At 38.9% G+C, this 25974-nt stretch overlaps 2 protein-coding genes across 3 annotated transcripts in view; both read left to right on the top strand.

Annotated features, from left to right (window-relative positions):
• The first annotated feature begins 3863 nt into the window (after positions 1–3863).
• Positions 3864–13003, top strand: cyyr1 (cysteine/tyrosine-rich 1). The gene is made up of 4 exons (XM_004066596.5): positions 3864–4116; positions 7021–7120; positions 8163–8323; positions 12252–13003. Exons 1-4 carry the CDS (start codon positions 4032–4034, stop codon positions 12377–12379), a joined length of 474 nt encoding a protein of 157 aa, XP_004066644.1. The 5' UTR covers positions 3864–4031; the 3' UTR covers positions 12380–13003.
• A 116-nt stretch (positions 13004–13119) lies between these two features.
• Positions 13120–25974, top strand: part of appa (amyloid beta (A4) precursor protein a) — a 44718-nt gene continuing 31863 nt past the window's right edge. Inside the window, exon 1 of one of the 2 annotated variants that reach the window (XM_023965885.2) lies at positions 13120–13302. In XM_023965885.2, the coding sequence (XP_023821653.1) occupies positions 13243–13302 (60 nt within the window). In that variant the 5' untranslated portion in view covers positions 13120–13242. The remainder of the gene's footprint in view (positions 13303–25974) is intronic. The other variant, XM_078931817.1, reaches the window with a different exon arrangement.

Here is a 25974-nt window from a genome sequence, read left to right as displayed (position 1 = left end):
TGTGGCCCCCCGGCGTATTCCTATGTCACAAATACGTTCCTTTCTAAACAGAATTGCTTATGTCTACTGCTGATTCACATCGACTGGAATAATGAAATACTCTGAGATGCACCTTTAAGCTTAGTCTTATTCAAATATGTCTTCATTGATCAGAATAATACCCCAGGAACATGTTAAAAACAGCAAAAATGCGCCATGTAGGGCAAAACAGATCTCCTTTAACCTTTCAGACCAGATTTTGGACCATGGGAGGAAGCCAGAGGTTTAGAAAACGTCCAAATTCACACAGTCAAGCTTCAGCCAGGATTTGAACTAGCATCTCCACAATGTGAGGTTTCAATGCTGACCTTACATACATAATATCACTTTTTAACCCTTGTGCTATCTTAGGCACTTTAACATTGGGAGTTGGGTCATCTAGACCCACTAGACAGTGCGCTGAACCTTTTTTCTTCAATGATTTGTCAACCTCACTGGTGTCCATGGATGACATGAAATCTTTCCACCTTTATCCACCTTTGTCATGGTAGGGAAACACGTCAATGTAAGGGTGGGCTCATCTAAGATAGCACAAGGGTCAAACAGTTACTCAGATCATAAGCCCTTAGTCCCAAGAGGACCTGGCTCATGATCAAACTCAACCACCAGGGGGCAACATTGGTTACCTTTCAGAATCCACCTTGCATAACTTCTTCAAAGCACAGTGAATGAATTGGCCTTAAAATTACTGCTGACGTCAATCCGGACAGACAAGTGAGTTACCAAGATGCTTTCTGCTCCCAGATCTTTTTGATTCACAGGTAGCTTTTTCAGCAATTGGGCTGCAGGCAAGTCCTTTTTAGATATTAATCAACGCAAATTATGTTTAATGCACAGTATTTATCTTTCAGATAAAGAACTCCAACCAATGCATTCTGTCTGAATAACATTTAATTGTGATTGCAGCCAAAGTTTTCTTCAATTTATTTACAGCTTTTGTCACTAGGCTGAAAATTGCATGACTCGTAAACTTTCTGGGCTCTTGCTGAGCTCACAAAGTACTGTCAATAAAGCCCAGAACTAAATTGTCACTTCCTGTTGCTTTACAAGGACAGCAATCTACTGCTCTGCCGTATAAAGGTGATCATTATCTCGTAATTACAGGTAATTCAGGAGATCATCTAGTTCTGTTTGCTACGGTATTGAAGAAAAAAAACGATTTGTAATGTTAGACTGAACTCAAATGACTTTTCTTTCTGAGATGATAACTAATTAAAAAAGATAACAAAAAATTAGGGGAAATTGTGTCTGTATTAGCGGAAATTTAAAAGGTGCTCGACTTTGTACCTGCTTGTTTTTACATGTCTCCCCATCACTTCATTACAGTCTGAAAGAAACATCTGGAAGGCATCATGAATCACCGGTCCACACGGTGGGTGGCTTTTCCAACAACTTAATTATCTTCATCCTTCTTGCCACCCTTGATTTGCCTGTAAAAGTTTGTTTAAACTATTGCAAATGTGACCCAGTTTACCAGCTAATAAAACAAACATATTTTAAAAATCGATTCCAGGCAAATGCATATTTTAACGAGTTTGTGGAACGATTGTGTTACAGTCATAACTTAAATGCTGTGAACTTCTGTTATTCACTTACATTGATTTGTGGCTCATGAGCGAATGCAACCTGATTAAAATAATTTTTTATGCCGGATGAGGTCTTATTTTAATCCAAAATCACTTGATTAAATTTAATTTGCAACCAGAATGGTCTGTTTTAGGTCACCACAGGTAAACACAGACATTTTGTTTTACAGAAGATTGTCTGAAAAGATAGAGACATTTTTTGAGGTAAGGTATGTTTGGGTTAACATAAGCAGTTGTTTCTTCATTCCTTCTTACCAGTTTGGAGTGATCGAGACTAATCTAATTCATTAAGATTAGCTGTTCATCAATGACAGATGATCCATTTATGTAAGAATACAGAATATGTTGGTTTAAAGAAAAGAAATGGTTAAAAAAAAGGTACCCTTTGACATTTATTACTGTTTACAAAGGTTAAAGGTTAAAAAAAGAGATCTATACATGAATTTGAAGTTTAAAAAAGGAAATTTAAGACAAATCATTACAGCGTGTGTTTACTATATATTTATATAAATTTATATCCATTTTATTTGAGTTATTTTTAATTAATTTGCACTCCAAAAAACAAAAAGGTTAAAAAAAAGAACTGTGAGGCCATATTTAATTAGGTTTACGTCAAAAACAACAATTCTGTTTACTTTAAAGTTTAATTTTCATGGCTATTTTTGCAATAAATACATTGAAGTCATGGGATTTAATGTTTTTCGTTTGATTTCCTAAATCCGGTGCCTTTATATGGTACATTTTTCCCAAACTCTCTTAACTTTTTAAATAAGTATATCAAAAGTAGGGCACTTCCTGTTGTTTTTTTAGCACTTTACCTCCTAAAAACATGTCCTGACTCATGTAAAGCTGACGTCAGTCTGCCTGAGGAAACTCTCTGCGTGGTCTCTGATTATTTTTCGGATTGTACTTTCATCTGTGGGGTCGTGATCACAGGCAGCGCTCTGGTGCGTCAAGCAGATCCGCCATGACACACCGGAACAGCACCGTCTTCAAAATAAAAGCATAGACAAAACAAAACAAAAACTTCCCAAACTTGGAAAAAAACAGTGACGTGCGGTGAAGGTTGTGGCGCAGGTGAGGCACTGACTCTTCACGAGTCAGAGTTACAAATTTATTTTCAAACATATGAACCCAATATTGTGGTTCATTTCTCATATCAGCATCTTTGCAACATGAATAGCAGGTCAAGAAAGAATGTAAAATGTACAGTGGTTCAAAATGACTCCCAATAAAATAAAGAATTAAATGAAAAAAAAAAAACTAGCACCAGCTAAGGCAGAAGCGTTCTTTCACTCATACTAGTACACACAGCGGTCTTACCTTTATTTGCATTAAAAAGCTCTCATTCTCGAAAAAAATCTTCATGACCTCATGACAAATAAGTCCTTCTTATCTTCCTTTCATTTCAAACGTTTTGGTGTTCCATTATTTATTACTAACGTTCTGACTGAAAGTTAACTTTTAAGAAATGTTTGAGCTGATTCAGTTGTTAGATACGTCGTTTTTGCACTTAGAGCAGTAAAATAACGGACTCCCATTAAACTTTAGAACAAACTTGAGCTCACGTGCGCCCTCTTCCTGTGCGGCAGAGCCGCTTCCGGTCTGACTTAATGTCCTTTTAGAACGAGTTGTAAATAAACATATTTTACAAACGTAAAACACATTAACTATCAGATGAGACGTGAAGTTTTTTTTAAATGTATACAAACATTTTAATAAAGCAAAACAGTGTTAGCGCGTGCTAAATTAGCAAAACGCTCAAGCCATCTAAGCCCGCTGCCCACACTGTAAATTGAACATTGAATAAGCAAGACTGACATGTAGACGGTAAAATCCTTAATTTAAAAAAGAAAAATCAAAATAAAATTGAATTTATAGCACAAATCAGTCGGCAAATATTTATTTTAGCATTAGTGTTCATCTCATGATGGCAGGTGAGGATGATAAACCCACTTAAAACACGTCCCTGACTTCCTGAATTGTCAATGCTCCATTCTTTTTTTTTTATAATACATATACGCACATCCAGGTGTTTGTTCCCAAAAAAAGGGATTTGACCAAAATTTCACTTTTACTTTGAAAAGCAACAGTCAGGATCCGCTTCCTGTTTGTGTCAAACTTCACAACAGTCTTTCCTCAACGGGAAGTCAATGGAGTAATTTGAGTTAAAAAAAAAAACTAAAAGGGAGGGCAGGATGGAGGGGAGGGGAATAAAAACCTCAGTAATCAGACGGTCTGGAGGTGTGGAAATAGAGAAGACACCTACTTGTGGGGAACAAAATGAATCCCTGTTCTTCAGGGGGATTGGACTGAGCTTTTGAGCCTAAAGTTCTGCAGGAAAGAGGGAAACATGTGATTTTTCTAAACATTTTTTTAAATCCCTGACATTTCTTCAAAGTGAGCATGGAGAAGCTTTGGAGCAGCTGGAGGGGCCAGACGGTGAGGTGGAGGTGGCTGAGGAGCTCCTTGCTTCTGTCTTTATTTACTGGTGAGCTTCACTCTTCTTCTAATGAAGTTTCTTATCAGGCGTGGGGGAGATTTAAGTTCAATCTACAACGCTGCTGTGGATGGGATGTGGGGGGTTGAGTGTCACACAGAGTGAGAAGAAAAAGAGGGCTCTGGGGGTGGTGGTGTTTGGGGGGTGACATGTGGTGCAACTGCCTCCACAGGGGTGTGGAGAGACAGGAGCCAGGACCTCAAAGGACCACCCAGAAAGATCCCCCCAGGAGTCGGCTCCTGCTTTTTACTTTTTTTTTAAACCAAATTAAAAGTCCTCTGATGAATTTGAAAATGGTTGTTCCTCAGCGAATTGGAATTGTCCTCTGCATTCACAACCTTTCATATTTTCCCTCCCAGGCACACATTTCTTTGACGGGAAGTGTTGACACAGAACAGATCCATGAGCAAAGATTGCTTGTTTTCCTTGGAAGATCCTCAGCATGCCCTACAAACGATCAGGAGTCCTGTCTGCACTTGTGATAGAGCTCCTGTTCGTCTGTGCCCATCTTGCCATGTGCACTTCTAACGATCTCCCACTCGACTAATTAGATCCTCGGTGAGGATCCCTGATGCTGCTTTCACACTTTTAAAGTAACAAAAGAGCAGTCTGACAATTCAGTGTCTGATTTCATTAAAGATGAGTCACTCATGATCAAAAGATCTCCCAAAAAAACTCAAAACCACAACTCCGTTACCCACGATGCATCTGCTTGGTGTACATATGATTTGGTTGTTCATATTTCTCAGCACAAAATGGCCTTAAATTACCAGATTATCGACTTGAGTGAGTAGAGCAAACAAGAAACACAAGCTCGGTATCCAAGTGGTTGGGTGTCTTCCCTGAGGCTGGGGGAATGGGTTCAAATCCACAGTTGGATCACTCTGAAACTTCAATACCTTTGTCGCATGCCCTGCATGGTGGGGATTTGGGATGTCCGGGCCCGTATAGGGTCATCCTAAGGGGAGAACAGGCGTGTCTTGCAGTTCCCCTGGGGCTCATATGGCCACCTCAAGGGATATCATGGAAATGGAACGTACCATTGTCGTGCATGTGGTATTGTGATGTATTTGTAAGGCTAATGGAAGTTGTATGCACTCGTGCACTTGGGTAGTGGGTAATACTACCGTGAGGGGGCCCTCATGCCACATTCCCGTGATTAGTGAGGTACATGCACTGGCTCCTTACTGACCGCGCGCAAAAGCTGCACGCACGGGGTGTGCCCGTAGGGTGTGCACGTAAGACCCCACACAAACTATACTCTGAACGTCTCCATCCATCTTCCTACGCTTATCCTGGACTGTTTTGCGGGGGCAGCAGTCTAAGCAAAGATACCCAGACTTCCCCTCTCCCCGGCCACTTCCTCCAGCTCCACTGGGTGGACTCCGAGGCGTTCTCAGGCCAGCCGAGAGGCATAGTCTCTCCAGCCGCCCTACGGAAGAAGCTCCTTTCAGCCGCTTGTATTCGGCTGAGTATAACGTCTAACTCCCTAAATTCTAACAGGCTTTGCACAAGGAGCGTTTACTCATCACACGAACAGGACTTGCGTAGTCAGCAGGAATTGAGGGGGGATACAAAATGAAAGAATCTGTGCAACATGCCTACATGTTAAACATGGCTTTCCACTGGGACACAGTCTGCAGTCAGAACATACAATCAACTGTTTATTGGTGCAGGTGCAGTTTAAATAGGCAGTGACATGGGATGGCCACAGGGAAAACACCTGAGAAGAATTCTCAATAATTGGGATCACACCCATTGGACAATCAACCTGTTAACACTACAACTCATCTCATTCACCCTTACGTGTTGTAGTGGCCGTGTCAAACAGCATTTTGTGCATTTTCCACGTATGAATATTCAGTCTTTCGCAAAACGTGCGTGGTATACGAAAATCATTCTTGCGTTTGTCATCTGCCGACGTGCGCAGATGTCCATCGAGGGTTTCAGCCGACGGGTATTTATATTATTTCCTTTTTGTCCTTTTTCAAATGGAATGATACCGTTTATAGATATTATACGTAGAGTATATGCAATTATTATGTAAATCTCACGCAATAGACACACAAATGTTGGGCCAGATTTGGCTTTTACGTTGATTTACGTGTTCTTTGCTAGGTTTGTTTGTAGTGTTTTTAACGTTGTTCATCATGATACATCTGTGGAAAAATTTCACGTTTAGACCACAACTTTTCTAGCTTTTTCCACGTAAATTCACCTATGACCAATTTTCATCCATACAATATGCGCAACATGTACGTAGTGGGTGCGTAAAATGACCTGTCGCTTGTTGAAAATGATCAACCTTTGGAGGGTTGTAATAATAGGAAATCAGTCTCTGTTCACTCTAGTGGTAAAATAGACAACTTTATAACCAAAGTAAACATTCAGGTTGGTTCAAAAACCAGTTTTATCTCGTGTTTTATTTACAACAATTGTATTAGTAGTTAAACCCAATCTTTTTGCAATGTTGAAGAGACTAAAAGGGCTTATGACTGAGCTGATTGGCTACCATTCGTAAGTATTATTTGTAAATATATAGTTGTAGATTCTTCTTGTTGTTAAATGTTATTATTTTTGCATTTTTGCACATTTGTAAAAACCCTTTCATTCTTTTTACACATTGCTGTTGTTCTTATTTTTTCTCTATTTTGCAATGATCTGCTTTAACAAGTGAATTTCCCCAACGTGGGATCAATAAAGAATATCTGTATCTCTCTCTATAATGCAGTGTTGTGTTTCTGTGAAAACAAAAGGGTTTTTTCCGTTGAATCGCCTGCAGATCTCATACTGACCAAAGTAAGGTTATCTGAAGAAGCCGAAAAGAAGCAGATTGTATGACCCAGATTAGTTTTTCTGCATTTGAAGCTCTGATAACCTTGTGAATGTTTGCAGGGGGTAGTGACGGCCAATGCGAAGGTTGCATCGAATACTGCTGTGACGGATCTCCTCCTTTCTGCTGCTCCTACTACGCCTACGTGGGGGACGTCCTCTCGTAAGTTTAATGCGTCGAAAGAAACGACCCGTTTTTTTCCCCCAAGGCACTTCTGTTTTCGTCCACAGCAAAGTCTACAGTTCTGAGTCCAGAAATAACTCAGGTAATTGAAAGCGTTCGGATGTGACAAATCTGCCGGCCTGACACGTCTATGAGGATGAAAAGGGGGCCGATCTGAGATGCAGCAGTCTGCTCCTCAACAACCTTGGTTGCTAGGAAGCCTCAATTATCTCCTGCTGGATAAAAGAGTGTGATCTAACGCTTGCCCACTCAGAACACTGTGAAACTCGAGTGAGGTAAATGGGTGGGGGCGGGGGGTTGAATATCTTGTTAAGTTAATAGATCCCTCCAGAAGGGATTTGGCCAAAACCTCGAGAAAAGTGCTGATGATCACAGTTGAAGCTGAGAAGTGTAGGAAACGGGACTGTTTGCTGTTGCACGAGTTCAGAGCCGCTTTCAATAAATGAATTGGGGATTTTCAGTCACGAAATGATTCCTCACATAGACTTTCTACATTGAAACCCCCCCTGATGTGTCCTGTCACTTTATTTCCTTGGAAACCAGAAACTTGCATCTTCTGACACCCATTTGGCCCCATATTCATGGTAAATGGCTTTACTACCTCGCTTTAAGGCCCGGAGCGCCTTACAATCACAGTCCCGTTCACCCATCCACACACGCATTCTGATGGCGGCTTGAACAATGGCGCCAACCTACAACCACCAGAAGCAGTGCGGGGTTCGATGTCTTGCCCACATGGTTGGGCAGGGCGGGAACTGAACCTACAATCTTCCAATCAGAGAATGCTGTTAACTGCCCAACCGCTGTACCACATCCTCTCATATTTGGGCCACTTAAGGGCATCCTAATTGAACGGTACATGAGCTTGTTAGGACCTCGTTAGGTATGACTGTGGTACAAATTAATTGGCTGGATATCAACAGTTTAAGAACAATGAGGGTTAGCCTCAAGAAAATCAAAAGAAGTCCATAAAACGATCTGATAAGAATCATTGTTGAAGTTTGTGCGTTCGTTTTTCCAGGGGCACCGCCATCTCCGGCATCGTGTTCGGTGTGGTGTTTCTGATGGGGGCGGTGGCCGCCTTGTTCCTGTGCATGTGCATGTGCATGAAGAACGGACGAGGCGCGCGGGTCGGCGTCTTCAACACCTCTTACATCAACACTGTGACACAGAGCTACCCAGGTTGGTCGATCCAGCAGCTCTTGAGGTTCTTAACTGTTGCAAAACAGGAGCGTATTATGTTAAAATATGGATACATAGAGTTGTTTGAAAAGGATAAACCGCTTAGATTTATTTCAAATCCATCCATTAGTTTTCTAAACTCTCTTAATCCCAATTGGGGTCATGGGGTTGCTGGAGCCTAATTGTGGTTTAAATGCCTATAAATTTCAGATTTTTAACTTTTATTTGATGGTTTTGTGGAGAAAGTGTTTCAATTTTCCCAAACTGATATAAAAAAGGGTAATTGCCCATTTTAACTTTTTTGTTTTATTCATCAGTTGGGCGTTATCTTATTTGAGTGCAACGCTTAGTGTTTCGGAAACAACAGAAAACTCCGGGGGCACTGCAGAGGTTTAACTGGGTAAACCCCTATTTCTTTATGCCAACGAGTGAATGTGTTTTGCAGTATGAAATATGTGGGGGGAAAATACGAAAACTGGGCTACCAGTGGTGCCAACATCTATGGAATACAATGGAAAGCTGGAGAATTTTGTCCCACTGTTGAAGACTTTTCCACAATAAAACAGCGTCGTGTTCTGATTTAAATCCAGAGTTTGACTCTAACACTTCACAATCCAAAATTTGGGTTAATGTCCTGCAGAACCTTAGAGCTCATCAGCTGCTGATCAGATATTGTTGTTCAGGATTTCCTTGCAGGGGGAGTTTATGTTTGACGTTTTAGGTCCTGAATCAGCTCCAAACCATCACACTGCCACCGCATAGGATTTTTTACTGAGATTTTATCAAGATTGTTTAGAAAATCTCAAACAGAATGCACACCGATGAAAAAAATCGACCCCACTGGTTTGTAGATTATTCCCCCAACAAGTCTTGGGGACGAACCTGAATGTTCTTTGTAAGTGTGACTAAAATGATTTTACCTAAAACTCTCCATGGATTCATTTTTGTCCCGTCTGTTTATTCTTGTTCTGTTTTATATGACATTAACAAAGAGGAGGTCTATCATTTAGACTTATGCGGCCTGAGCAGTGAAGAAGAGAACTGTTCAGAGTTCCACTGTGATTAAAAATTGTATTTTCCACGTGCTTTTGTGCCATTTTTCCAGAGACTGAAGACGTGTGTATAGAATAACAAGATCAAAATTGCATTTTTGATTGTTCCTTTATTCAAATCGTTGTGAATCAGGAGCAGATGAAAAAAGATCGTAGAATATACGCCAGACAGGCCACCAGCTCCCTGCCCCACTCCATTACAGGTCGTTACTGTAAATAAGAACATGTTTTTAATAGCTTACCTGCTTAAATAAATGTTAAATAAATAAAATAATGTCGGATGCATCCACTTGGAGACAAATAGATCCACGTTTGTTGAGCTGGAATCTGGATACAAACTGTTCAGCTGGATAGTTCCAATATTGGTCACCTTTTTGTGATGTTAGGTTGGGGGTGTGAGGAGCTGTGAGCCACCAAGAGTGTGTAAACAGAGAGCTCTCAGTTGTGGGTGATGGGAAGGGGGTATCAGGGTTGCTCTACACCAAAGATCCCACCCACAACTCAGAGGGTAATTTTTAAAGCTATGTTCAAGCGGCCACCTACAATGAAAGACTATGTGAATGGGTATCAATCTTTACGACTGTTTTCAGCCTCTACAAACAAAACATGCGGCCATTAAAACGGCGGATATGACATCATTGATTTCACAAAGTTAAAATCTAATTTATATGAGTGTTTTGCGACGACCATTTCTGAATCCACTGTCTTCTGAAGATGAAAATGTTGATGGTTTATTAAAAAAAAGACATTTAAATAAAAAATGCATTGTGGTCTATATTCACCGATCTAGTGAGCATCGATGCACACTGGTTTTTCACAGAGACTTCTGGGAAAATTTCTAGGGCACTTGATTTTGGAAGTGTAGATTCAAGCAGCACTACAAAATGACTAACGCACTATATAGTGAGTAGGGAAGGAATTCGGACAAAACCAAAGTCTTTCATTTATCGGAATAGAGCTGTGACAGAAACGTAGAAACAGAGAAACTTTGACATTTACCTCCAAACCTTTTTTTTTAACCGTAGGTGGCGGACATATGCTAGTAAACAGTTGAAAAAAAAGAAAAAGTCCCTGCCTGATGTCCAGTGTGAACACCATGGCCTATGCGGGCATTCATTGTTGAATTCGCGTCAAATGTCCCGTGTAGCTTAATCGACTCCTGCAGAAACTATGTCCTAAGAAACAACACAGATTTTTGATTTTGCCAAAAAATTGTTTCATTAGAATTTTTTACAATTTTACAAATTTACAATTAAAAGACTTCTGGTAACGCTTTGAAAATAGATCATAAGATGATCGGAATGGGTTCCCCAGTTGAGAGTCTTCTGTGAGACCTGAAGCTTTGATCATTGGGTGGTTATTTTTTTAGTTGTTGGGGTCTAACTGGGGTTTGCGGCCATAGAAGCTGACATCTGTGTTTTCAAACCACTTGCTTTTCAATCCACGCCTGCAAACGAGAGGAATTGTGAAACGGAAGCACCGTTTACGCTCAGTTACTCATTAACTAAAGAGAGGAAAGACAGGTTTAGTTTAAAAAAATTAGTAGTTTTTTCTCTTTTTTATGTGGATTAGTGAAATAAAAAGATGCTTGTATCTGTAGAATGGAAATATAATCTTCTGGGGGTATTTTGAGTTTTTTTTTTACACTATTGTTTCCCAGGTGTTGTGTTTCAGAGATTTTGTCGCAGTGTAACCTCATCTCATGTCCTCAGGGCGGCTCTTTTGAATAGAAGGGAGCAAAGGTGTAATGTGTAACCAGCTCTCCTTTGGCCTGAAGCAATATTTCTGACCACAATGTGGATTCTTTTTTTCTCACCTTTGATACTGTCCAAAACTAAAACAAACAAAAAAAAAGGGTTTCCACATCAATCCTGCAGATACGTTCCCGTTGACCTCAGAGGTGGTGTTCTGTTACGGTCTGCAGCCTGAGAAATGTTATTTCTTCTTCTTTTTTTCTTCTGACCGGGCTAATCATTTATTTATCAAGTTTCATTCTCCTCTGCACATCTCCTTCAAGCTAAACTGCCCGGATGCCTCTTATGCTGCTCTGCTGCTCCGATCGAGTTTCACGGCGGCGGTGCTGAACGCATGCAAAATGGATGCGTTTCATGCCAAGCGTTTTCCAAGCTTCTGATGCGCTCAAACTATTCCCAACAAAACTCGTAACTTGTCGTCACGTTTTTGTTGGTTTGGCCGTTAAAGCTCCACTCCGATCATCTCTTGATCTTTCCTTCAAAGCGGTCTTTGAATTATTAGCCGAAATGTAAAAACTTGTTGTTTTCTAGGACAGAGCAGCAGGAGTTCATAAGAAATTCACCTCTGAATCAAGAGCAGGACCGTTGGTGCATAGTAAGCCTGCCCCACTTCCCGTCATCCATTTGTTTACACGCTCTTACAGCCCCTCACACCCTTCTTCAATACCGGTGCAATGAAAATGGTGAGCAATACTGGGGCTATTCAGCCACATGTTGGAGCTTGTGGGTTGCCATTGTAGGTTCTACCTTACAACTACAAGCTGTTTCCAACTGCAATTTTTGGTCTGCTCATGATTCAAAATGATTATAAATAAGAAATACTCAGAAATGCAATTTTAAGCTTAATTTTCTTCAAATTTATGTCCTCCATTATGTGAAACTTACTGCAAGAACGTGTTAAAAACACCAATAAACTCAATTGTCATTGGAAAATTGGGTTTTATTGAGTTTTTAACTTGCAATTTGGTTGATTTGTGCTTCAGGACTTTGGTGGCTCTTCTTTCCTGCAAATTGTAGTTTTTCATTTCAGGCCCTAGAGGGTGCAATTGTTTGCCAAATCCAAAAATCGATGCCAGTCTTGGAAAAACCTAACCTTTTCAAGTTTTTTTTCTGTGGTTTCAGGTCCTCCACCTCCTTACACCTATGACTACGAGATGCACCCGCCATCACTCCGTCCTCCACCCTACACCCCAGCACAACCTCAGCCAGGCGACTGCTCCCCGCCACCTCCTTATCCCGGCTGCAAGTGAACCCCCCCTCAGTGTGGATGGAGCGTCTGGGCCTGCAGACCTGCAGACGATCAGTGCCATCCTCCCAAAGCGCTTCAGTGCCACGGCGTTCCTGCTGCTACCAGAGTGAGCATATGTGACAAAAATGTGGGTCAGGACGGCTGAAGAACAGGACATCACGTCTGATAGAATTAACTGCTGGCAGCCCGGCTTGCCTGCAGCTGGTACTTTCTGCTCACTAATACCCTAATGTGGCTGTCTGTGCACCACTTTGAAGGTGAGACTTACTTCTGTCAGGGTGGAAGGAGGGAAAAATAATATCCCAACAAGAGTTTTGAGGACAGTGCATTTTTTCACTAAAGGAAATTGCCTCCGATTAAAGCCATTTTGAACAGGTTCAAAGATGGTGTAGTGACTTAAAAAGGCTGGAATGATGGTACAAAACTGCCTTAAACGAGATGTGATTTAATTATTTTTTTTTTAATTCAAATGTTTGACCTTACTGTGTGTAAACTGTGAATTTCTGGGGTTTAACTGTAGAAAGATGAGGGAAATATGTAATACCTGTAGTGTAAATGTTTTTTAAATATTTTTTTTCTTTTTTATTCTCTTGTTTGGACCAATAAAACAAAATATGAGAACGTTTACAGAGTAAGTGTGGGTTAAATATATATAAATATAAAGAAGAAAAAGAATCCCCCGCGCGCCCCCCTCCTCCCATGCAGGGGTCATGTGACCAGCCTCTGAGCAGCTGTGCGGCTTCAGAATCGCTCACCGTCAGACGACGGGAGTCACCGGCGGCGAAGCACTACGTTCTCTTCCCGTGTTTTTAAACACGAATAAGACGCCATTTTTCTTTGGGAGCGCTTTGTCAGCCATACGAGATGGGGTGCGGAGTAGTTTTACTGCTGGTGGCAGCAGCGGTGTCAGCGCTGGCCGTGGAGGTAGGGGGGAAAATAAATCCCTTTTGTGTGTGAGAATTTGTAGGATTTTCCACCATGTTGTTGCCTGGTTGAGATGACTGGAGTGGGATTATCAAACCGGAAGTGCCCTTCACACTTAATCCTATACCTTCTTTACTTACGGAAAAAAATTGAAATCAAGTTTATATCGAACTTTCATTGTACGTGAAACAGAGGATAAATAATAAACGTAACAATTTAACTAGATATAAGAGTTTGTGTTAGTAAAACTAGTTATTAATGTTTGAAGTACCGTTTTATTTTGAAAGGCTCAACAGGAAAAGTTCTTTAAACTACTTAAAATTTACAGGATTTTTTTTCCCTTTAATATATAATTTCTTATAGATATTGTCGAATCGGAGCTTTGTTGTTATTTCCCATTATGCCATTCTAACTTTTGGGAGAAAAATCTCTTTTTGGCGTTCTCAAAAACAGGATTTGTCGAGCTTAAATCATGGTATACTACTCCACAAATTCCGTTGTTCGGTGACGCTAAAAATGTCACTTATAAACCGGGTTTTAAGCTTTCGACGTTGAATAGAGACAGTAGTAACATTCAGTACAAATGTCGGTTTTTATTCAAAGCCGCAAACCTTTAGTTTACATCCTTTGAATCCCACGTTTGGTCGTGATTTTTAAATCGCTGCGTGTTCAACCACCAGGAGGAGGACTCGGCTAGTGGGATGTTTCGTTAATATCAGTGAAAAATGTCGCATTCTAAATAAAATTTGGACGAATTCCTTCTTATCGACTAAAGGAAATGCGTCTTCGAACATTTTCCACATCCCGGGGGTCAGCGCTTGGGAGTGGGCGTGTTTTTTTTTTTTTGTTTTTTTTTAGGGGGGGGGGTCTCTTACATATTTTATTATTTCGTAATGGAAGCTCCAAAGCTGCCATGGTGGCAAAACTAAAAGACACGAGGCCGCCAAAAAGAAATAAAAAGACTGTTCATGTGGGCGCAAACATCATTAACGCCCTCCACCTATCTCATTAGTGACTCGGTAGAGAGTGGAGAGATAAGATGGCGGCGGTGCACTGCAGCATTTGTCGCGAAGCAAATAGCAGCTCTGAACATCTCTCCTGCCTCCTTACCTTCTCCCTTGGTCCTACATATTAAAACATTTTCTTTTCTAAAATCCCGAATTATTATTATTATTTTTTTAAACAAACCATTTGGGTTTTCTTATAACTACTTGTTTGTTTACATTTATAAGAATATGCTGTCACTCCGTTGTGCTTTACTTTTACCACTATTGTTTTATTCAAACAATGTAAGTTATTTTCATATTTATTTTTAATAGTGGGTATCTAATGGTTATGTGAGATCAAAATAGACCGAAAACTCTTTTTATTTAGATAGAGATACTAAAAATGGCTGCTGTTTTATTTGACTCTGGTGACTTTTACACTGCGCTTTTAAGGGCAGACTATTCCCGTCATATTTTTTCAGACAGTTACTATACATTTGGGACTTTTAAGTCACTCTGGAGAATAAGTTGCAGATGCAAATATATATGTAGGTATGTATTTATGTGTGTATATATATATATATATATATGTGTGTGTATATATATATGTGTGTGTATATATATATGTGTGTGTATATATATATGTGTATATATAGGCTGTATTTCTCTTCTTCTATCAAATGAATCTCAACCTACAAGTCATTTTACTAATATTTTTTTATTTGAATGTTCTTGAATGGGCCTTTTTTGTTCATACAAAGATGTTAATCTTTATTGCTGCAATTTCTTTTTTTTTTTATTTACCTCCCGCCTTTCCAGCTTCACACTAGCATATCGCACCAGGGTTCACTTGTTTCGTCTGCACTGGACTCCAAGTGAACTTCTAACTGTTTCAGTCAGAATTGACGCTTGGGAAACCTGTAACGTCTAGCCAAACGTTAAATAAAGCAAAATGCCAATGCTTTACCTGTTTTCATTATAACCTTTAAGTCTTGATAAACCTCCTGTAAATGTCACAACAACCACTTTTTTAGTGATGGAGATCCTATAAACTGGTATTGAACAGAAAGAAGAACACAATCAAGATTAAACTAGGAGTCTTAATCTCTGATTTCGAAGTGAAGTCTTATTCAATTCTTTAATGGATCAATGTAGTTCCCGCTCTGTGTCAGCTGTGGTCAGCTCTGGTCTGTTGTTTTCGTCCTTGTGGCAGTCTGCAGTCAGTTTTCTGTCCCTCTGATGAACGAGCAGAAATGTGGCATCTGGTCTCCATTGTTTGCTGACCGTGGTCTATAATCAGTGGACTTGGAATGAATGGTCTGGGCTCTGGCTTTGTTAGTAATCTGTAGCCGAGGTCACTTCAGTTTGAGCTCGCTGAGATGTTTTAACATTAAAGCTTGTCAAATGGGATCCGGTGAAAAAGGATGGTTTCTAAATATTCAGAGGGGCTGTCTACTAGCTCGAGAATGAGATGTCGAACGTTTCCGAGCTTGTTGGGGCTTGAGGATTTCTTTCATGAATGGCCCGGACTACCATGAATAGGAAGCTTCTTTTCCTGATGGACCCACCCTGTTAAGGAAGGCTGTGATGTGTATAGCGTGGCAGTTAGATGCCAGCTTTATTTTTAAAAATAAAAATCCTGTGATAATGGCTCTTCGATGGGTTCAGACTGTTGTGTACACTGCCGTATTTCGGACAAAGGCAGGGATCTTCTGCCCTAAATATCAAGGCTTAATACCATTATGCATGTTGGCACTACCAGTCTTGCCCATTCTGCATTTAGGGTCCTTTAAAAAAAATTGCGTGTTAGAAAGAAATATTCAAACAAGTTTAAGGTTTGCTTGCAGTTTCAAAATCCTATCCTTTTGTTTTTAGATTATTTAAAAAGAAAATCCCCAACAATTAAACTTTCCACTTCATTTCAGGTTTTAAATTTAGATTTAAAAGAAATCATGTTGTTGGTTTTACTTTGGGCTTAAAAACTGGATAAACTAAAGGTGTCTGAAAAAATGTTGAAGAGACACACAATCTAGATCTTAAATCTTTGTCATTTGGTGTCCCAGATTGAAAACTAAACTGTTATAATTTAAAATAGCCCATACAGCCTAAATAATAAAGAAAATAAAAGTGAATTCTTGACTTTTATTGAAATACTTTGGTCTTACATTACTACAAATTAAAATTACAATGCATTTTGTATTTCATGATTAGAACTGATCCACACTCCATGTAATGCTGGCAGTTGTGTGTGATTTCTCCTTTTGTTGAGTTTTTATTGGCCAATTACTGAAGCATTTGTGTCAGCAGATGTTCTTTTCAGGTCTTTCTCACTTTATCAAGAAAGAATGCCACAGTAATGTAAATAAATCCAACTGGGACCATAAAACCCACGTTGTAGCAGCTGGTAGGTGTGTCATACCATTGTGGACGTGAGTTGGAATTGTCCCAAGAAGAGTTCTTCTTGCTGTCTGGAATTTTGATAATGAACAACGAAACGTTTGTGACTTTGGGAACTCCCATGTGACAAGTTAAAAGCCCACAGTTTTGGGGAAGTTCCCATTATTTGTTTTTTTGCAAGAATGAAGAATAAAGGGTGAATAAGCAGAGTCTGTGTTGGAAGGCAAATGCCGGCAGGTTTGTTGTTGTTGATTCCCAGGATAGTCCGCTTCACTTGGCAGGTCTGAAAACTCACTTGAACTCGGTTGCAGACTAAACACGTGAACCCTGACCTCTCTGAGGAATTCTGTTTACGTGGAAATGAACTTTTATCTGGTTCACTTCAGTGTGAATCCAGATAGTCTGAAAGGACAGAACTGATCTACAGGGAGTAACAAACCACAAAAAGTTTAGAGATGTCTTGTTAGTTTGTGGAGGGAATCCATCTGCACACTCCATGCTTGGAGCATTTGTGCATGCTCAGAAAGGAGGCAATCTTGTAGCTTACCAATGACTAGTGTGCTGTAACGACACCTTACAACAGCATCACCAGTATGTCATAAGTGCTTGGAGCTTCCATTAGCATCACAAATACTTCACGATACACTTGCCACACGCAACAATGGTACGATTTTCATGACGTTCCTTGAAGTGGCTTCACGGACTTCAAGGGACAACTCTACACAAACCCTAACGACTCAGGAACCCTTGTACCTACCTGTACAAGTCGACCCCCAGTTTGGGTGCTCGTGGCTAGGGCTTCAGTTATTTTTAAAAGTCAAAAGATTAGCGGGATTGCCATTTTCTTCTGTTTTTTTTTAAATGTTATTTCAGGCATCACTTCCTCCATTTAAGTAAAACTGCACAGATATTTCAGAAGCTTAGTATGCTGGTAGTCTTAAGTCTGCTTCTGAGAAACCAAACTAAAGAAGGATGTAAACTTTATCACCATGTCCCACTTTTCTGAGCGACCTTAACCAATGACTCTTGTATGCATTTCAAATGGTAAAAAGAAAAAAAATAAACATGAGAAAACCTGCTCTTTTTATGTTTATTTTGCATGTGTATAGTACTTCTATATGTGATTTTTTACCAAAATCTAAATATCTAATGTTTAGACAAAACAATTTTTTTTTCTCTCATGCGTTCTCCGAATATTGTATATTGTTCAGTTGAATCAGCAGCAAAAAAAGCCTCCGCCTGCACCTCAAACCCCTGTCCTGCTAAAAAACATTCCTGCCCTTTTTAAATGTTTGTTTTGTGTTGTTATAGTAAATGCGATGACGTTTGTGCGCTCGCTGACTTTTATAAAGCCATCACTCTTTTGTTCATTTAATGCCACCTCAGACAGTTTTCCCTTCAATGCTGTTGATCTTTTGTTGAGGTACATTCAACAGTTTAACTGAATTTCTGAAAAATTCTTGATTCCATTTGGTCGACTTGGTTGTCTGTCCTCTGGATTGGTTTTTGTGTTGTTGTTTTTTTATCGTGTTTTTCTCCTAAAGGGTAACCTGGCCCTCTTGTGAAGCATTCCAGGAATCTGGTTCTTCTGATTTCATTGGTTAGAGGTTAGTCCGGCCCTCAAAAGCTGCTTTGTTCCCTGCAACCTGTTCTCTGTGGAGGAAGATACTTTGTACAAATAGGAGCCTCTTTAACTTGATGTGCCAGAAGTTTTATATAGTTTTTCAAACCAAAAAAAGTGTTTAGATTCAATTGAAAATCCAGATAAATTTGGGTTATGGCCTGCAGTTTTCAGTTTACTGGGCTGTGGTGTTATTAATATCTGCAGTGAATGAGTCACTTCAGGTCTAGATAGATAACTGCATATAATTAATGATGGCTCCTCTTTGCTGTCTGTCACTAAACCCTAAATGACCTTGAAAACAAATAAAACGCCACTACTTGGTTCATTGTCTCCTGGTAGGTTCTAGGAAAGGAATCACGTCTCTCCAACTCTTATAACAGGGAATCTCCGCAAGGAGACTACCCGATCATTCTATCCTCAATAACAGCTATTTCTATCATTAGCTGTTTAGCAGAAAAGAAAAAAGCTCAGTTAAACCTTTGTTTCCTTTGCTGCTATATCTCCGTCATTTTGTACTTTTAAACAGTTTTTTTTTTTTGCAGGTTCAGGAATTTTCTGTATTTTCTAAATCTGAAGATCTTCTTAGGAACAGATACCACTCTGTCGGGGTTTTTCTGAACTTGACAGCACCCATAAATCGCCCAAAGACTCTTTAGTTTTGAAAGTTTTTCAGTCTTCAGAAAATGTCCCCTCCTTCCTTTCTCTCATGCTCATCCCCCTGCTTGTTCACGGTTGCCATGGTAGTGCAGCGTTCTTCAGGTACCTGGTACCCAGACTATAATTAGAGCGATTTGTTCCTTGTCACCTCTCTTTCCCATTTCCCAGCCCTTCAGACTCTACAATTTTCTACTAAAAAAAAACGGGCTTGTTTAGTTTTGTCAGTGAAAATTCCAATGCCATCCCTGGTGGGAAGCTGGCGTCCAGTCAGCCTTTGAAGATTGACGAAACCCTGGCTTCTACAAGTCAGTGGGCTTATCACCAGGTGTGTGGGTCGTCACCGTGGAGGTCTAAATCAGAAAACTGTAGTTTTTAACTGTCCCAAGCTATTTCTGGATGTTTCCTGTTTGTTCGTGACAGTTGACATGGACATCCGGTATTTGCATTGTTCAATGGGAGCTGCTGTGTGGAAATCCAAGCACAAAAGCGCACAATAACTCAAGATATTGGACGTGTCGTTTTGGGGAGTTTCTGTCGCTTATTTGTTCAGTATCTCCTGGTTATCTCTTTTGCCTCTCATTCATCTGTTGTTCTACTTGTTCTCTACTGACCCAACAAACTACATATTTATATTTATTTGATGACCTCTTTCCATCATTGCTGTAATGAGCTTAAAAGGCTTTTTTGGTTCGTAATTGGGGAAACTGTGAAGTGCAACAGCAAAAGAAGCTTAGGATTTTACTGGAATGGCATTTGCTTCAGTTCCCAAGACAATGGGTTCATTTACAGATGGCTAAGTACCCCGTTTTCTCAGGGTCACTTGGATACAGTAATGAGTTTACGTGAACAGTAATAACCAGGTTTCTCAACCTCTATTATCTCAAATAAATAATACTATCCCCTTTCATTGAGATCTCTTTCTCTTATGTTGTTGAAGTCCCGAGGGTTTTGTTACACAGATGTGGTTTTAAAGAGTTCGCCCAACAGATGTTTGGCCCAGGAAACCATGTTTCTGCTTTACATCAATGATCCCCAACCCTTGTCACTTTTCTACCTCAAATAATGCCCAAAGCACTTCACACATTCATCTATGCACACACACATTCACACACTGCTGGTGGCAGAGTATCCATTGACTGTATAAGAGTATAAGAGAACTGGATGGACTGCAATGCCACCCATAGAAAATGGTTTACTTCCAGCTCCGACCAAATGAAGTCTATTCAGACGCTTTCATTTATTGGTTGAATGCTGTAAAGCATTCAACCCTTTGTTTTCCTGTTTCTCTTTATTTATTATTGGTTGAATGCTATAAAGCATTCAACCCTTTGTTTTCCTGTTTCTCTTTATTGGTTGAATGCTGTAAAGCATTCAACCCTTTGTTTTCCTGTTTCTCTTTATTTATTTTTATAGTATCTTCCGCCGTTTTTTGGCGTTTAACTACTTCTACAATTTTTTACCTATTTTAACCATTCTACTATTAAAATGTTCATCTCTTTCATCTTATTTCTGCTATGACTTTTGGTTTTTCAAATCCTTTTACTTTTTAAGATATTCCAGGTTTTCCGGGAATTTTTGCTCCATTGAAATACATGGAGAATTTTTCGTTCAGAAGTTCACAGTTAAACTCCTTCTACAATTTTTCACCTATTTTAACCGTTCGACTATGAAAATGTTCAGCTCTTTCATCTTATTCTAGCTATGACATTTTGGTCCTTCAAATCTTTGAGCTTTTCCAGATATTCCCGGATATTCCCAGATTTTCCAATGTTTTTGCTCCATTGGCCACACCTTTGCTTCTTTAAACAATTGTAACTTTAACATTCTTTTGGCTAGAGACACCGTTCAAATATTGAAATGTTCACAAGGTTTTGGACTTCAACATAAAGTTCAAAATTATTATGGGATGGCAACACCACCTACAGTTTGGCGGCCATTTTGTGCCAAAATGTGAGGCAATTTTAAACTTCTTCAAACTTTCACCTATTTTTACCATTCTACTATAACAATGTTCAACCTTTTCAGCTTATTCCTTTCAGCTATGACTTTTGGTCCTCCAAATCCTTGAACTTTTCCAGATATTCCCGGATATTCCCAGATTTTCCAATGTTTTTGCTCCATTGGCCACACCTTTGCTTCTTTAAACAATTGTAACTTTAACATTCTTTTGGCTAGAGACACCGTTCAAATATTGAAATGTTCACAAGGTTTTGGACTTCAACATAAGGTTTAAAAATTATTATGGGATGGCAACACCACCTACAGTTTGGCGGCCATTTGTGCCAAAATGTGAGGCAATTTTAAACTTCTTCAAACTTTCACCTATTTTTACCATTCTACTATTACAATGTTCAACCCTTTCATCTTATTCCTTTCAGCTATGACTTTTGGTCCTTCAATTCTTTGAACTTTTCCAGATATTCCCGGATATTCCCAGATTTTCCAATGTTTTTGCTCCATTGGCCACACCTTTGCTTCTTTAAACAATTGTAACTTTAACATTCTTTTGGCTAGAGACACCGTTCAAATATTGAAATGTTCACAAGGTTTTGGACTTCAACATAAAGTTCAAAATTATTATGGGATGGCAACACCACCTACAGTTTGGCGGCCATTTTGTGCCAAAATGTGAGGCAATTTTAAACTTCTTCAAACTTTCACGTATTTTAATCTTTCTACTATTACAATGTTCAACCCTTTCAGTTTATTCCTTTCAGCTACGACTTTTAGTCTTTCAAATCTTTGAACTTTTCAAGATATTCCAAGATTTTCCAGGATTTTCCAAGATTTTTGCTTCATTTAAATACATGGAGAATCCTTGAAAACCTTTTTTGCTTTCAAGCATTATAACTTTAACAAGCTTTCAGCTAGAGGCACCGTTCAAACATTGAAATGCTCACAAGGCTTTGGACTTCAACATACGTTTTGAAATTATTATGGGATGGCAACAAAACCTACTGTTTGGTGGGCATTATTTGACAAAATCTGAAGCAAATGTTGCAATAAACTTCATCCATGGCCGGAACTGAACATATTGAAATTCACTGGATCTGGACATATAAGGAATGTGGGCGTGGTTAGCAAACAAAGGTCGTTGCTAAGGACGTCCAGAAGTTTACTTTTTCCGATTCATCTGAAACCGACGTTAATTTGTTCCTCATCTCCAGGCGACCCAAACATAAAATGGTTGCTATGGAGATAAAATCAATAGAAAAGCCGCCATTTTGAAAAAAGTGGATTTTCTGTCAACTTAGAACATGTAGCTTTTACCAACATGACACTCTTAAACAATGTGATTTTTTGAGTCAGTTGATGATGCTGATGCTACTACTTTTAGCCATTTTAGCATCATCTTCAAATTTTCAACTGTACATCCATTTTTTCAACAATTTCAACTTTCATGCTTAACTCCGTCTACAAATTTTGACCTGTTTTGGTCATTCTACTTTTACAATGTTCACCTTTGACTTTTGGTGCTTTAATTTTTCAAAATATTCCAGGAAATTTCAGCCATTTTTTCAACAATTACAGCTTTCATGCTTAACTCCTTCTACAATGTTTGACCTATTTTAGACATTCTACTTTTACAATGTTCAGCTTTTTCATCATATTTCTGCTTTCATTCAGCAATACAGCATTCAACCCTGCATTTTCTTCTGGAAATGCAGCTCCTTCTAGTTGGTTGAATGCTGTAAAGCATTCAACCCTTTGTTTTCCTGTTTCTCTTTATTTATTATTCTTTACGCCTATCTTCCGCCGTTTTTCGCCGCTTAACTCCTTCTACAATTTTTAACCGATTGTAACCATTCAACTTTTAAAATGTTCAGCTCTTTCTGCTTATTTGTGCTATGACTTTTGGTTTTTCAAATCCTTTTACTTTTTAAGATATTCCAGGTTTTCCGGGAATTTTTGCTCCATTGAAATACATGGAGAATTTTTCGTGCAGAAGTTCACAGCTAAACTCCTTCTACAATTTTTCACCTATTTTAACCGTTTGACTATGAAAATGTTCAGCTCTTTCATCTTATTCTAGCTATGACATTTTGTCCTTCTAATCCATGAATTTTTCCAGATATTCCCGGATATTCCCGGATTTTCCAATGTTTTTGCTCCATTGGCCACACCTTTGCTTCTTTAAACAATTGTAACTTTAACATTCTTTTGGCTAGAGACACCGTTCAAATATTGAAATGTTCACAAGGCTTTGGACTTCAACATAAGGCTCAAATTTATTATGGGATGGCAACACCACCTACAGTTTGGCGGCCATTTTGTGCCAAAATGTGAGGCAATTTTAAACTTCTTCAAACTTTCACCTATTTTTACCATTCTACTATTACAATGTTCAACCCTTTCAGCATATTACTTTCAGCTATGACATTTTGTCCTTCTAATCCATGAATTTTTCCAGATATTCCCGGATATTCCCGGATTTTCCAATTATTTTGCTCCATTGACCACACCTTTGCTTCTTTAAACAATTGTAACTTTAACATTCTTTTGGCTACAGACAATGTTCAAACATTGAAATGTTCACAAGGTTTTGGACTTCAATATAAGGTTCAAAATTATTATGGGATGGCAACACCACCTACAGTTTGGCGGCCATTTTGTGCCAAAATGTGAGGCAATTTTAAACTTCTTCAAACTTTCACCTATTTTTACCATTCTACTATTACAATGTTCAACCCTTTCAGCTTATTCCTTTCAGCTATGAATTCTGGTCCTTCAAATCCCTGAACTTTTCCAGTTATTCCCGGATATTCCCAGATTTTCCAATCTTTTTGCTCCATTGGCCACACCTTTGCTTCTTTAAACAATTGTAACTTTAACATTCTTTTGGCTACAGACACCGTTCAAATATTGAAATGTTCACAAAGTTTTGGACTTCAACATAAGGCTCAAAATTATTATGGGATGGCAACACCACCTACAGTTTGGCGGCCATTTTGTGCCAAAATGTGAGGCAATTTTAAACTTCTTCAAACTTTCACGTATTTTAATCCTTCTACTATTACAATGTTCAACCCTTTCAGCTTATTCCTTTCAGCTACGACTTTTAGTCTTTCAAATCTTTGAACTTTTCAAGATATTCCAAGATTTTCCAGGATTTTCCAAGATTTTTGCTTCATTTAAATACATGGAGAATCCTTGAAAACCTTTGTTGCTTTCAAGCATTATAACTTTAACAAGCTTTCAGCTAGAGGCACCGTTCAAACATTGAAATGCTCACAAGGCTTTGGACTTCAACATACGTTTTGAAATTATTATGGGATGGCAACACAACCTACTGTTTGGTGGGCATTTTTTGACAAAATCTGAAGCAAATGTTGCAATAAACTTCATCCATGGCTGGAACTGAACATATTGAAATTCACTGGATCTGGACATATAAGGAATGTGGGCGTGGTTAGCAAACAAAGCTCGTTGCTAAGGACGTCCAAAAGTTTACTTTTTCCGATTCATCTGAAACCGACGTTGATTTGTTCCTCATCTCCAGGCGACCCAAACATAAAATGGTTGCTATGGAGATAAAATCAATAGAAAAGCCGCCATTTTGAAAAAAGTGATTTTCTGTCAACTTAGAACATGTAGCTTTTACCAACATGACACTCTTAAACAATGTGATTTTTTTGAGTCAGTTGATGATGCTGATGCTAGCACTTTTAGCCATTTTAGCATCATCTTCAAATTTTCAACCTTACGTCCATTTTTTCAACAATTTCAACTTTCATGCTAAACTCCGTCTACAAATTTTGATCCGTTTTGGTCATTCTACTTTTACAATGTTCACCTTTGACTTTTGGTGCTTTAATTTTTCAAAATATTCCAGGAAATTTCAGCCATTTTTTCAACAATTACAGCTTTCATGCTTAACTCCTTCTACAATGTTTGACCTATTTTAGAAATTCTACTTTTACAATGTTCAGCTTTTTCATCATATTTCTGCTTTCATTCAGCAATACAGCATTCAACCCTGCATTTTCTTCTGGAAATGCAGCTCCTTCTAGTTGGTTGAATGCTGTAAAGCATTCAACCCTTTGTTTTCCTGTTTCTCTTTATTTATTATTATTGGTTGAATGCTGTAAAGCATTCAACCCTTTGTTTTCCTGTTTCTCTTTATTTATTGGTTGAATGCTGTAAAGCATTCAACCCTTTGTTTTCCTGTTTCTCTTTATTTATTATTCTTTACGCCTATCTTCCGCCGTTTTTCGCCGCTTAACTCCTTCTACAATTTTTAACCGATTGTAACCATTCAACTTTTAAAATGTTCATCTCTTTCTGCTTATTTGTGCTATGACTTTTGGTTTTTCAAATCCTTTTACTTTTTAAGATATTCCCGGTTTTCCGGGAATTTTTGCTCCATTGAAATACATGGAGAATTTTTCGTGCAGAAGTTCACAGTTAAACTCCTTCTACAATTTTTCACCTATTTTAACCGTTCGACTATGGAAATGTTCAGCTCTTTCATCTTATTCTAGCTATGACATTTTGTTCTTCAAATCCTTGGACTTTTCCAGATATTCCCGGATATTCCCGGATTTTCCAATTATTTTGCTCCATTGACCACACCTTTGCTTTTTTAAACAATTGTAACTTTAACATTCTTTTGGCTAGAGACACCGTTCAAATATTGAAATATTCACAAGGCTTTGGACTTCAACATAAGGCTCAAAATTATTATGGGATGGCAACACCACCTACAGTTTGGCGGCCATTTTGTGCCAAAATGTGAGGCAATTTTAAACTTCTTCAAACTTTCACCTATTTTTACCATTCTACTATTACAATGTTCAACCCTTTCAGCTTATTCCATTCAGCTACGACTTTTAGTCTTTCAAATCTTTGAACTTTTCAAGATATTCCAAGATTTTCCAGGATTTTCCAAGATTTTTGCTTCATTTAAATACATGGAGAATCCTTGAAAACCTTTGTTGCTTTCAAGCATTATAACTTTAACATGCTTTCAGCTAGAGGCACCGTTCAAACATTGAAATGCTCACAAGG

The sequence above is a fragment of the Oryzias latipes genome, chromosome 2, assembly GCF_053564925.1.
Source record: "Oryzias latipes strain Hd-rR chromosome 2, Olatipes_Hd-rR_3.1".
NCBI classification, from domain to species: Eukaryota; Metazoa; Chordata; class Actinopteri; order Beloniformes; family Adrianichthyidae; genus Oryzias; species Oryzias latipes.
This window is presented reverse-complemented; position numbering and strand designations above follow the sequence as displayed.